General features: G+C 42.4%; 1 protein-coding gene and 1 long non-coding RNA gene across 3 annotated transcripts; both read left to right on the top strand.

The window, feature by feature from the left end:
* Positions 1–868: 868 nt before the first annotated feature.
* LOC120745086 lies at positions 869–2,052 on the top strand. Of its 2 annotated transcripts, XM_040049733.1 has the most exons (4): positions 869–981; positions 1,156–1,347; positions 1,417–1,627; positions 1,709–2,052. In XM_040049733.1, exons 1-4 carry the CDS (start codon positions 927–929, stop codon positions 1,941–1,943), a joined length of 693 nt encoding a protein of 230 aa, XP_039905667.1. In that variant the 5' UTR covers positions 869–926; the 3' UTR covers positions 1,944–2,052. The 2 variants fall into 2 exon arrangements, with proteins under 2 accessions (XP_039905667.1, XP_039905666.1); XM_040049732.1 differs by having other exon boundaries at positions 1,156–1,627.
* A 680-nt stretch (positions 2,053–2,732) lies between these two features.
* LOC120745089 lies at positions 2,733–3,366 on the top strand. Its single transcript, XR_005698559.1, has 2 exons — positions 2,733–2,873; positions 2,982–3,366. It is a non-coding gene; the product is annotated as an uncharacterized LOC120745089 (long non-coding RNA).
* Positions 3,367–13,157: the final 9,791 nt, after the last annotated feature.

The raw sequence follows: 13,157 nt of genomic DNA, 5'->3' as shown, positions 1-13,157 counted from the left end.
CTGACATGCGCAATAACGTCTGAAACTTACTGGCCGTGACGTCAGCACTGGGACCGGATGTTGTAAGTAAGTGTCACTGCGCCTGCGCTAACACTGGGACTGCCGTACTTTTACTGAGTCTCTTTTTCTGTGGAGATCTTTTAAAATCTGGCGATAATCAATAATATCGCGCAGGCAGAGTGAGAAGAACTGTCGGAGCTGACCATAGACACGATCGAGGATCGATATCAGCGGACTTTTAACACAGCTAATCAAAAAGGCGGTGTTGCGGCTGTGATGACGTCAGGGCCGCTGCTCAGGTAGCTCCGTGATCGATTATCGGAGGTGAGAGATGGCGCTGCAGCTTCCGGCCGAGTTGTGGCTGAAGGTGTTCAGCTTTCTGTCCTGGAGGGACAAACTGAGCATGCGCTGCACCTGCTCATACTTCAGACACCTGCTGGATAAGTCCCGTCCCCTGTGGAGGGGCTTTAGCGTGGTGCTGCAGAACCTCTCGCGCTACAACCGCTCGTTCTGGCGTAGCCTGGCTCAGAGGCACGTGGGCAACGTGCTGCTGCGTTCAGGTAAGAGGAAGCACCTGAAGCAGCTGCACGCCTGGCTACCGTCGCTCTGCGGCCTGCGACTGGACGACTGGAGAGAAGGGGGCGTGGATGATCTCAGACTGTTCCGCCAGCTTCAGCGACTGTCCGTCACTTCCTGTTCCATACCGCTGAGGAACCTGGACTTCCTGTTTCCTCTGAGTCAGCAGCTGACGCAGCTCAGCCTCTGTAACGTGCAGCTCACCTGTTCTGCCTCTCACCTGTTGGCCACCGTTGGTCAGTTGACGTGTCTGACCTCGCTACTGCTGCACCACGATGGCAGCCTAAGGGTCCCGTCCCTCAGCGGTGGTCCTCGCTCACCTGAGCGAGCTCACACACCTGTCCTGGACCATGATCACCTACAGGACGCTTCCACACGACTTCTTCAGCCCCGCCCACCACACAGGTTGGCACACCTGGATCAGTCGCTCGCTGAGATATGTAATAGTTAGATTATTGATCTTGATGGTTAGGCACTGGTGTGTTCTGCCTTCCTGCTGACCTGCCTCACCTGTGAGATGGAACAGAGACAGGCGAGATCAGACGTCACATGGCTCAGGTGTGTTTTATCGTCCTGCAGGTGACGCCGCATTGCAGCTGCTGGACTTGCAGCTGCTGAATTATGACGCCGTGGTGACACAGGAAACGCTGCAGCCTTTGTCCCGCCTCCGTAGCCTGTCAGTGTTCCACCTGTACTCCGTACCTGGACCCACCTGTCACCTGCAGACGTGGCTGACATCACTGCCACACCTAACCAACCTCAGCATCCACGGTGAGTGTCTGTTTCCCCCTTTCGTATTTGTCTATCTGAGCATCTCTCTTATGTCTGCATGTTCAATAGGAGGCCACCCCCTGGCATCGTACGCTGACTTCCTGCCCACCTCGCTGCTCAGCCTGACGCTGTGTGTGGACCTGCAGCCCAACGACCTGCGGGTGGTCTCCGCCCGGGCACCGCAGCTTGAGCATCTTCATCTGGAGCCCTGGAGCTCGTCGTCCGACCTCATCAGACTCCTCCCACAGCTGTTCCCTCATCTGAAAACGCTGCGGATAAGGTGAGCCCGACACGTCACACCCAGTGTCTCTGTTGTAAGTGTCATGATGATTTCCATGGTAACCTGCCGTCGCTGTTTCAGGCACCAGCACGTGTCCGACGATGACTTCCTGCAGCTGCAGCGACTGCGGCGGCTCGACACTCTGGAGGTTCTGGACTCGTACTACAGACCTGACCCGAGCGACCCAAGCCGGGTCATCTTTGAGCCGAGTCCTCGTTTGCTGCGGCTGACCTCTGACCTGCAGAGACTGACCAATCACAGAGTCAGAGTCATCACCAGCTCACATGGAGACCTGCTCAGCTGCCACTGTGTCTGACCAGTCCATGGCTGTGTCCCAATTCAGGGTCTGCACCCTTGAAGTACGCGCACTACGCGTACTACGTACGGTGCATACTATAAGTACGAGAAGTGCGGAAGTGAGAGGCTTGTGAAATGGGACGGTATACGCTTCGTCGCGCTGTTCAGGTTGCCTAGCAACCATGATACTAACCACATGAAACGTTACATACAGCTTTGTGTGACAGAAATGAAGGAGAAAAAATGTTTTGTTGGTCATTCATTTTTGTCATGACATCACTTTGATTAGTTGAGTATCTGAGGCTGAGACCACAGGACTGTAAAACATGATAGTTGGGCTTCATTTCTGTACCGAACAGTTATTGCAACATTAGTTAGTAAATAACAATTAGCTAATGTTGTTCACGAGACTAAAATCATCTCACTGTGGTAATGTAAATATAATATGGCCAATATTATAGTATTGTCAGATTATTATGATATATATATATATCTAAGGTTTTACAACCAAGTTAACGCTGAAAGTACAAACATCACTAATGTCACACAACTTTGCCGACATGTGGCCAACAGCAATGTTTTAATGTTCTTCATTATTAAACATTCGCACATAAATTAGTGACATCATATTCAGTACTTACTTTTGACAGTTCACTCTTCGGCCGCTCCCTTCTGCCGTATTTTGCGGCAAAATTATCCACACCCACCGCCGCGCTATGAATTGTGGGATATATGGGACCACGAAGCGTGCACCGGACCACGCTTGATATTTGGGGAAATCGACGGCGCATTTGGAGTATGCATTTGAAGTACACTTCGAATTGGGACAGCCGTTGTCGCGTGGCGGTGACGTAATCGCACTTAAAATGCGTACTTCAAGCGTGCAGACCCTGAATTGGGACACAGCCAGTGAGAGTCTGCCCACCGCGATCAAGATGTAAAACAAACGGTGGGCCATCGCATCACCTTCAGCTTACTATCCAATTGGCTTTCAGGATCAGCCACCTGGGCCCAACAGAACCATTCATTTATTCTTTCACCTGCGGCTTCCTCACAGATACAATACAAAAGAAAGGACGAGATCATCGACATCATCATCACAGGGGGAGGGGACACGGCCGGTTCAAAGCTTCTGTGTAGTCATGGTTACACTCAATGATATGGTGAGGGTCCGGCCGCAGCTGCCGTTATCACTGCTGCATTCTGGGTAACTCTTTGGTAATCAATCACTTTATTGAACCTTTGATTTCAGACACTGAATGTGTTTCGGGACTTTGAATCGGTTGATAAATAAAAAGTTGTTTGTTTGTTTTTTTATTTGATTTATTTCACGGTTTGAACTTTAACTTTTTTCTGAGGTCACATGTCATATTTGAATCTTTTGAATAATGACACGTGTTTTCTTCAAATGTCAAAATAAAACTTCTTCCTGTTTTGATTTATTTTCTCTGGATTTTTTTTTTCCTGCTTCAAAAACCAAACAAATATTTGAAACAAAAAAAACAAAACAAGACTGAAAAACATTAAAAAAAAAACATTTAACAAACCAATAATTAACTACTTACAGATTTACTAATCAGACTGATTGATCTTCTGTCTATTAACCTAACCGGAGAGTTAGGGTCGATTCTTTGTTCAACTGGCTTGGCTATAGCTCAGGTGGCAGAGCAGGTCAGCCACTAATCAGAAGGTCGGTGGTTCGATCCCAGGCTGCCTCCTGGCTGCATGCCAAATATCCTTGGGCAAGATACTAACCCCGTGTTTGCCTACACTCAGAAAAATAAAGGTGCCAACTGGAACCAAAAGTGGTTCTTTAGACTGATGCCATAGAAGAACCTTTTTTGGTGCCACAAAGAACCTTTCAAACAATGGTTCATTGAAGAATCTTTAAAGGTGCCCCAAAGAGCCATCAAGAAATGGTTCTTTGGGGCACCTTTAATGGTTTTTCAAAGAACCTTTTTAAAAATGGTTCTTTAAAGAACCACTTTTAAAAAGGTTCTTCAAATGGTTCTTTAAAAGAACCATTTTAAAGAACCTTTTTTGAGTGGTTCTTTAAAAAACCATTATAAATCTTTCAAAATAAAATGCATCATAAATTGAATTTGAGTAGGGTAAAATAAATAGGAGCACAGCATAGACATATATTAATGGTTTGTCATTTTGTAGTTACCAAAAGGCAAAAAGGCATTTTAACCCTCAGCACAACATCACTACTAATACATGTCACATATTAGTGTTTTAAACAGTAATAATTAAATATACTTGCTATACTATAAATAAATATATATAAATACTATAGCTACAGATAACACAACAAATAATACATGTATTGTTTAATTAATAAAACATCAGAAAGTGATAAAACACATTAGAAATAGCAATAGCTTCATAACAGACCAATAAATCAACACATTTTCATCAGCAGATGTTTGCATGTTCAGTAAAAATATTTCAACAACAAGTTTATGATTAAAATGATCAATGAACTTCAGCCTTACGCCATGTAATGTACGTTTCATGTTGTACTCATGGTCCTTTGTTAGTCCAGTTTAGGATAATGTCTCTGACGTATGTTTCATATCAAATATATGTCATAGCAAAACAAGCCCACCACTGCAGTTGTTTCAGTTTTTCACTGGTGTTTCCTGTCAGCTGGTCAACCTCACTCAGGCGGACATCCATATCAGCCAACCAAACGACAAGTTCCTCCCTTTGTGCGTCAAATCCCTCCCACTCTGAGACAAGGAGCTGAAAGAGAGAGAAAAGAGTCAATTATAAAGAAGAGAGAAAAGTGAAACCCTCCTCAGAAGGTCTGACTCGCATACCTGCAGTTGACCTGTGATGGACTCCAGTTTGGCGTTCACGTCATCCCTCGTCGATGCCAACAGCCGAGTCTGCAGAGTTAATGTTCGACTCCTCCTGGTCAGGCTCTCCAGCTGGATGAGCCGAGGTCTCTCCTCTCGCCGCTGCCTCTGAACACACAAACACAAATTGCATCTGAAGCAGGAGGTGCAGATTTTTTTTGCTATTCTTTTCTAAATCCAGGCTAGATCACGTGGAGGTATTTGGAAAACTTTTTTGGCCAGTGGACGACTGTTGTCTTGCAGAAAGTCAAATCAAACATATGCGATACACAATCAATTCACAAGAACACATTATAAAAAAATAAGTCCAGTTCTTGCCTGATTTCAAGTGAAATCTGCATCAAAACAGGGTGACAGAAGTAAAACGAGTGCACAAAGACTCACTTTGTACAAGCCTGCTATTACAGTTCTCCTCTATGCAGACGACTTTCCTGTTTTGAAAGCACAACTTGGATCTGCTGTACGAATCTTATGGATACACACTAAATGAAACAATAGTGTGCATGACTCCAGATTCTGATCCCTCATCCTAATATGGTCCCAACATAGCAACAGCAATAATGCAAATGTTGAGGCTTCAAAATACAAAGTCCATAAACCAATGGCTGACATGGGTTTTATCATAAGGGTGATAAATATACAGATTTCAGTCTGTCTTAGAGATTTGATGTTCATTTACCTGCAGCTGCACTATACGTACCTGCTCCATGGTTTTTCACAACATTTTGCACATCACCATTTAATACAGGAAGTAGGTGAACTAAAACAAGTCATATTTCTTTGTGAGAGGACCATATTAATGAAACAAACCTCAATGACATCATAGGGATCCCTAAAGATTCTCCTGCTGCTTCTCTTCCTCCTCATCCTAAGCTTCCTTCTCCTTGTCCTCGCCTTCCATCCAATTGTAATTCAACCTAATTGTGTTTCTCCCCCTCCTCTTCCTCATTTTGTTGGAGCTGTGAACACAATTAATGTGAATCTGGATTAATTTGTGCAAACAAGAAAAATCTACAGCTTTTTGGTCAGAGGTGCTCTTGTGATTTAAGCCGGGTAGAGTAGATTTATGTGTTGATGCTACCTGCTTCAGCTCTGGCTGCTGAGTGATATTTACACCCTGGCTGGATTACAAACTTTAACCATGTGCTGAACTTTGGCCCAGTGTTGATACCTCTTGTTAGTATAACGACCTCTTCTTAGCTTGTATGTATGATGGTGGACAAATGAAATATACAAAGAAAATGTAACTCTATTACAAAAGAACATCTATCTTGGAAACATCAAATGACCGGAGCATAACTTGTCAACTAGTCCGAAAATAAGTTATACAGGAACAGTCAAAGACACACCTTCTCATGTCACATTTCTATTCATTTCTATATAATTCGATTAGACAATAAAGAGTTATCTAATCTAATTATTCATTCAAAACACTCATGCATAGCTGTATTTTATACAGCTCTTACAGAATTCAAAGTGCAGGTTCATGTGAGTATTTAATGTACGGCTCAGATCTACAGAATTTCAGAGGTTCTAGAGCAGACACACAGCTCACGCCACAACAGGCTTCAGGCGCCATTTTAGTGACTTAACAATATATAAAATTTTAATTTCGGTCTAGCTGACATTAGGTTATGTACGCAGCACGCAATTGAACCACATATTTTAGAAGCCAAAGGTTCAAATTAGCTGGGAGCAGCTTCACTTAATTATAACAGTGGTTTTGTTAGGAAAAAAGTTTCTGTATACCGGATACTAAATTGTGCTGACGTCAACGGCTAACGTATCTAGCTAATCGCTACTGTTAGCACAACATTAACAGCAAGCTACAATGACGAGTAACAAAAACAAAACAGTAATAAGGTTTTAATGACAATGTTTTACCTTTTCCAACAGTCCCAGAATCCACAGCTTCAAAGTCCAGCAGGTACTGAAGACTGTTATCCGTTTCGCTGTCACCGTCAGTGAGAAAGAGTTTTACTCCCCAAAAGGTCAAGGCCCGCCGCTCGCGCACTCTGTCTGCGCATGCGCATCCCAACGACTGACCCCCTCCGTCCGCTCCCGGGAGGTTATAGTATGACGTGTTCTGACGTCACTCTCTCTCTGTCATTTATTTGGCTCGAAACACATATTAACAAATTGCTCAGTGATGAACAACTACTCAGATCATTTACCTAAGCAGTGTGCTTTGTCAAAACGAAGTGTGTGTTCATTACACTGACATTCTGTTGTGCAATTGTTATTTACTTGTATTTTATAATTTGACTTTACATACTGCTGGGTGGTTTGTAAAGTTTACAATAACTAGTATTATCATTATGCTATATTTTCAAAAATATATAATAATCTCAAAAGTAATGCCTTGGAGTAGAAAATAGTAATGCTTTATTAAAATTTAAAACTAAAGTACAGTATTTGAATGTGTGTATTGTTTCTACTGTTTGTTAACTCACCATATTCATAATGGGTTTGCGGGGTTAGGGGTGTGTGTGTGTGTGGGGGGGGGGGGGGGGGGGGGTTGGGTCTTTAGGCTCCCCCCCCACCCCTGCCACCAGTATATTTTTAAACAAATATTTCTAACTTTTATTTGAATATTCAGTTTCCTACCATCTTCTCTTAAAGGGTAATTGCCAGGTATCCCGCCCTCCCCCTTCGCACACACATGCACACAAAGAAAACACACAGTATAATTCACAGCCTCGTTATGGTGAATAAATATTTATGCCATTTACACCATCAAACTTAGATAGCTAAGGATGAAGAACCTTTTGTTCTTTAAAGAACCATTTGTAATAGCTGAAGAACCATCCACAAAATAAAAAGGTTCTTTGACGTATGATGGTTCTTTAAAGAACCATGAAGACATCTGAAGAACCATTTAAGAACCATAATTTTTCGGAGTGTACTGGTGGTAGTCAGAGGGCCCGGTGGCGCCAGTGTCCGGCAGCCTCGCCTCTGTCAGTGCGCCCCAGGGCAGCTGTGGCTACAACGTAGCTGCCATCACCAGTGTGTGAATGACTGAATGTAGTGTAAAGTGCTTTGGGGTCCTTAGAGACTGAGTAAAGCTATACAAATGCCATTTACCATTCAACTACAAGCAAGCAATTTATTTATATAGCACTTTCAGATCAGCCCCAAGCTGAACACAAAGTGCTTTACACTTGACATGCCAGAAATGATACATTAAACATGTTAAAAAATAAGCTGATTATTAAAATGATATTTAAAATAATAAAATTAGCACAAATAGCAAAAACAATAATAAAATAGTATAAAAATGATGATGAGAATTACATTTAAAACAATAAAATCAGGGTCAGACTGTGTCATGAGCCAAGGAGTAAAAATGGGTTTTAAGACGTGTTTTAAAAGTGGACAGTGAAGGGGCCAGTGGCGGCTCCTGAAAAAAATCTCAGGGGGGGCAATTTTTATGATATCGACTAAAATGACCCATTTAATGAGTACATCAAACAACACAATTTTAATTTGTTGCTAGGTGATTAACTCATACAGTGATACCTCATGCCCACTAGATGGCAACACACAACAGAAAGCTTTCCTCTAGCTACATAAGTTACAGGTAGAAAGCGAAAGAAATTAGCATCCAGTAGCCTTTAAGCAAAAATGAATGTGTCCACTTACTCATTACTTAGGCTACATCAATCCAATGTTGTGTGGTGTAATCAAGCAACAATATAAAGCCGGCTGCATCATATAAATCAATATGCACAGCCTGTCAGCCACGACTTGCGCTGGAACCAACTCCGACAAAAAGTCCTGTTGTATGCTTTTGACTTCTCCTTCGTTGCCTGGGTTAGTTGAATTTCGGGCTTGTCAGGTCCCAACTCTTTAACTTGCAGTTTTTCTGCCATTGTCCTTCTGGCAAAAGGGTAGGTTAGAAGCGATCTAACCGAATTTGGGGGAGGCTGTGCCTCAACCGTTAACAATACCGCTGCCATCGTCTCTCTCTGACCTTATAGCTCACTTAGGCTACTGACTGAGGTAAAATTCTAGAACAGCAAATCTTCGCGCGTTTTCTGCAGGGGCGCAATTTTAAGCGCCCCCAAACCATTTAATTCAGCGACGCTGATAGGTCAAATATTTATTATTTTCCCCTGGCAACCATTTAATGATAGGCTATTTCGCTGCATATCAAGGGCGCTTTGACGAGCGCCCCAGAAGAAGAAAAAACACCGTTTGTTGGTTGAACTTTAATGAGTCAGCTGGTGAAAATGTTAAAATACGCCTGGCTGTATATGGGCACACACATAGTAAAACTATCATTGATGAATTTTTTAAAAATATATATTTTTACTCCTCCACATTTGGGGGGGCGGAGCCCGAGCGCCCCCTATGGGCCAGCCGCCACTGGAAGGGGCCTCTCTAATGTGCTGGGGCAGAGAAGGCCCCGCCCCCTCTGAGCTTCCTCTTGGACCTGGGTACCTCCAGGAGCAGACCTGGGGGGTGGGTAAGGACAAAGAAGCTCAGAGAGATAAGTTGGGGCAAGACCATTTAAACATTTAAAAACAAACATGAGAATTTTAAAATGAACTCTAAGATATACAGGCAGCCAATGGAGTGAAGCCAAAACAGGAGAAATCTGCTCTCTCTTTCTAGTCCCTGTCAGGACTCTTGCTGCAGCATTTTGGATTAACTGAAGGCTTTTCAGTGAGTTTTTAGGACTTCCTGATAATAATGAATTACAGTCGTCCAGCCTGGAAGTAATAAATGCATGAACTAGTTTTTCAGCGTCACTCTGAGACAGGATATTTCTAACTTTAGAGATGTTGCACAAATGGAAGAAAGCAGTCTTACGTATTTGTTTAATATGTACGTTGAAGGACATGTCCTGGTCAAAAATGACTCCAAGGTTCCTCACAGTGTTACTGGAGGCCAAGGTAATGCCATCCAGAGTAAGAATCTGGTTAGATACCATATTTCTAAGATTTTCAGGGCTGAGTACAATAACCTCAGTTTGATCTGAATTAAGAAGCAGAAAGTTAGTGGCCATCCAGGTCTTTATGTCTTTAAGACATTCCTGCAGTTTAACTAATTGGTGTGTGTTACCTGGCTTCATGGACAGATAGAGCTGGGTGTCATCAGCATAGCAATGTAAATGTATGCTATGTCTTCTAATGATGCTGCCTAAGGGAAGCATGTATAATGTAAACAGAATTTGTCCTAGCACTGAACCCTGTGGAACTCCATAATTAACTTTAGTGTGCATTTACATGCATAAATTAGAGTCTATTAGATAGATATGATTCAAACCACTGCAGTGCAGTACCTGAGCACCCACAGCTTGCTCTAATAGGATATTATGGGCGACAGTAGGGCTGGGTATCGTCAGTGATTTCTAGAATCGATTCAATCCACAATTCAATTCGGGGAAATTTTGCCTCAGACAAAAATATTATAATTCAGCTCATGCATCAGTACATTTCCATATTTTTATATCTATAAAAAGAACGCTGACACTTGTGAGACTTTATCACAGAAAAACATCTAGGTGATTTTCCTGGCCTGGGATTTTATAAAAATATTCTGCAGTAGATCAAAAACAAAAGAAAACCATGAATCAGCATCTGAACCAAGGGCATAGATTTGGCATGGACGGAAGGGACGTGTCCCCACCAGCGATCCAGCGATTACTGAATTGTCCCCACCAATAATTTGATCTCTTCGAGTAAAGAAAAACAAGCCGATAGAAAGAAAAAAACGATCTGTCAGCGTCTCATTCACCCAGCGGTGCAGAAAGAGTTAAATTACTTCTCTACTGGAGTCCTACGTCATGTGACAAATATGGCCAATGTGATTGGCTGAGCCTTTCAGGGAGCTCTGTTTAGTTTTAGCAGCGGCAAACCTGCGCTGCGAGGAGGAGAGGAGGACGGCGGCAAAAAGGAAGAACCTGGATATAAGAAAGTGTTTTTCAAAGAAACCTGTAAGTCACTTAAAGCAAAGCTCACTCATAAAACGTGTCCGTCACAATAACGTTACAGGCTATGCTAGGTTTTGGCGCACATCAGTCTAAAATTGTATGTAACCATGAATAACGTGTTTTATAAACTAACTGCACAACATGCAGCACTATTAGTTCTCTCAGTCTCAGAGCAGCATTTCTAATTTTGATTGAAACTGTCAGAAAACAGCAGCCTCGAGCAGCCAGGGTATTAGTTTACAGAGGCTGTTAAATAATTTCATCCTAATGGCACTGACGTATTCATGGGGTTCATTTTTGAGACAATATATCATGTAGTCACGATTTTGCAAATATTCCACCTGGTAGAGCAGTTTGCACAAATTGTTGTAAAAACGCACTCACCCTACAAACATTACTGATGAGTCAAGATCTGCACAAAGTGACAGAAACACTGAAGCAGCTCCACATTTTATTCTTATTGTCATGTATGTCCTATTTGTCAGGTGACAGAAGAACCAACACAAAGCTCAGAGAGTAATGGTGATACAAGATCACAGGTGAAATTGGATGATGACTTGTTGGTTCATGACTGTATTTGAAGCACATGTGTGACTGCATGTATGTGGAGTGTCTCACTGTTGTTTATCAGGTGACAGAGGCAGCTCTGCCATGTTGTAGCTCAGAGGTGAAGAGGCGAGGTCACAGGTGACTGGCTGATGATTTGGTGCTATAGATTAACTAGTATTTATTATCATGACAATTGTCAGGCTGCTTTTAGTCATCCCAGTATCCTCAGTTGAGGCTGAAAGAAGCTTCAGTGCTCTCAGAAAACATGGCTAAAGTCAACAATGACTCAAATGAGATTAAACAATGCTGCTGTATGTCCACCAGGAGAGACTGGACAGTATAGATGTAAAACCAATATGCCAGCAGTTTATCTCTGTTAACGAGAGGAGAAGGCATGTGTTTGGCTGCTTCACATAGTGGACATTGAGTTGTTGTGTGGGACACCAGTAGCATTAATGTCTGTTGCTGTAACAGTAGCTCATGCTTAGAATAGAAAATCCCAGCTCACTGATCTGATCGGGGCAATAGTGTGGCTAAAATGTTGCATAATGTTGCTGAGAGATCTTTTACTTTGTGGCAATCTTAGATGGACATAAACCACCAGGTCATTCAGTGTTCCCTTAGTGCTAATGTATCAGAGATGTTGGTGTAACTGAAGTAATGTTGTTAAGTCCTTGAACTCATATTCGTTTATTGTCATGACTGTATTTCAGGGCTGGACTGGCCATCGGGCATACCGGGCATTTGCCTGGTGGGCCGCTAGTGATTTTTCGTTTTTATGGGCCATGGGGTTTTCTTCCTTTTCTTTTTTTTTTTTTTTTTTTCTTTTTTTTTTTTTAACGGTATAAATGAACAGTGGTGGATTGGCCAGTTGGTCATGATCAACTCTGGGCTGGACCAATTACAGCCGAGGAGGTCAAACTTTAAAGTCAAGGTGAAAAGGAACGCGATTTGTCCCATACTACTTCAGCTAGAAAGTTGCTAATTCAATCATGAAACTGATCAATGATCAGCTGATCGGCTTTTTTCTCTGCGTCAGAAAGAGGAAACCAGCGGAGGTCGCATTAAACAACAGCAGCACGTTTAAGCTTGATCAGCTGTTGTTAGCATTTATTTAATATTAATTTCTAGTATCAGCTGATGTTTGCTGGAGCCACAGCTGTAAAGCTGCTGGTCATGATGTCGGTTTGGATATGTGGTGAGAGGGAAACATGAAGATGAAACCAGGAGATGTCCTTACTGAATCATCAGAGCTGAACAGGTGATGAAGAAACAGGTTTACCTTTTAGGTGACATGAATGAGTTGAAGTTATGAACTGTTTCTGAGAGACAAATAACACCAGGATCCTTTTCTATGTAGCTGACAGCTGGTAACTGTGTAGGGGCGGGTCTAGCAAAGTGTTGCCAGTAGGGCTGCCACAAATGATTATTTTGGTAGTCGACTAGTCACAGATTATTTTTGCAATTAGTTGACTAATCAGATCATCATCCGTTGAACGTAAAACGTACAGCTTATTGCACCAGCAGCATCTGCTCTTATATAGCTATCATTAGCTTACAGCTTTAAGTGTTTAAGGTATGTGCTAACTAAAAATAAAGACAAGATGATAGTTTATTAAATTTTAATGACATTTGCAGATTGTTTCGATGGAGTTTAATAAACTCAGCCGTCTGCTCCTTGGTATCTAAAATATAACAGGACACCGGAGTAAACTCTCGACCGTCTCACACTTCTGATAATCAGCTGTCCGCTTGACATTTATTCAGCTGTGTAAAAACTTTAATCTCAGCCAAACTGATTTACTCAGGAACAAATAAAACAGTGAAAAAAGCCTAACAATAACATTTTTAAGTTATCTAAGTGACTTATATATCATGTTTA

The sequence above is a fragment of the Simochromis diagramma genome, unplaced genomic scaffold (assembly GCF_900408965.1).
Source record: "Simochromis diagramma unplaced genomic scaffold, fSimDia1.1 OVJJ01000456.1, whole genome shotgun sequence".
Classification (NCBI taxonomy): domain Eukaryota; kingdom Metazoa; phylum Chordata; class Actinopteri; order Cichliformes; family Cichlidae; genus Simochromis; species Simochromis diagramma.
This window is presented reverse-complemented; position numbering and strand designations above follow the sequence as displayed.

Excerpts from the sequence above, each read along its gene's own strand:
- LOC120745086 (XM_040049732.1), top strand. The coding sequence starts at position 927 with ATGATCACCTACAGGACGCTTCCACACGACTTCTTCAGCCCCGCCCAC. Across the intron at positions 982-1,155 it reads CAGCCCCGCCCACCACACAG|GTGACGCCGCATTGCAGCTG; the intron begins GTTGGCACACCT and ends ATCGTCCTGCAG. Across the intron at positions 1,628-1,708 it reads CTGAAAACGCTGCGGATAAG|GCACCAGCACGTGTCCGACG; the intron begins GTGAGCCCGACA and ends TCGCTGTTTCAG.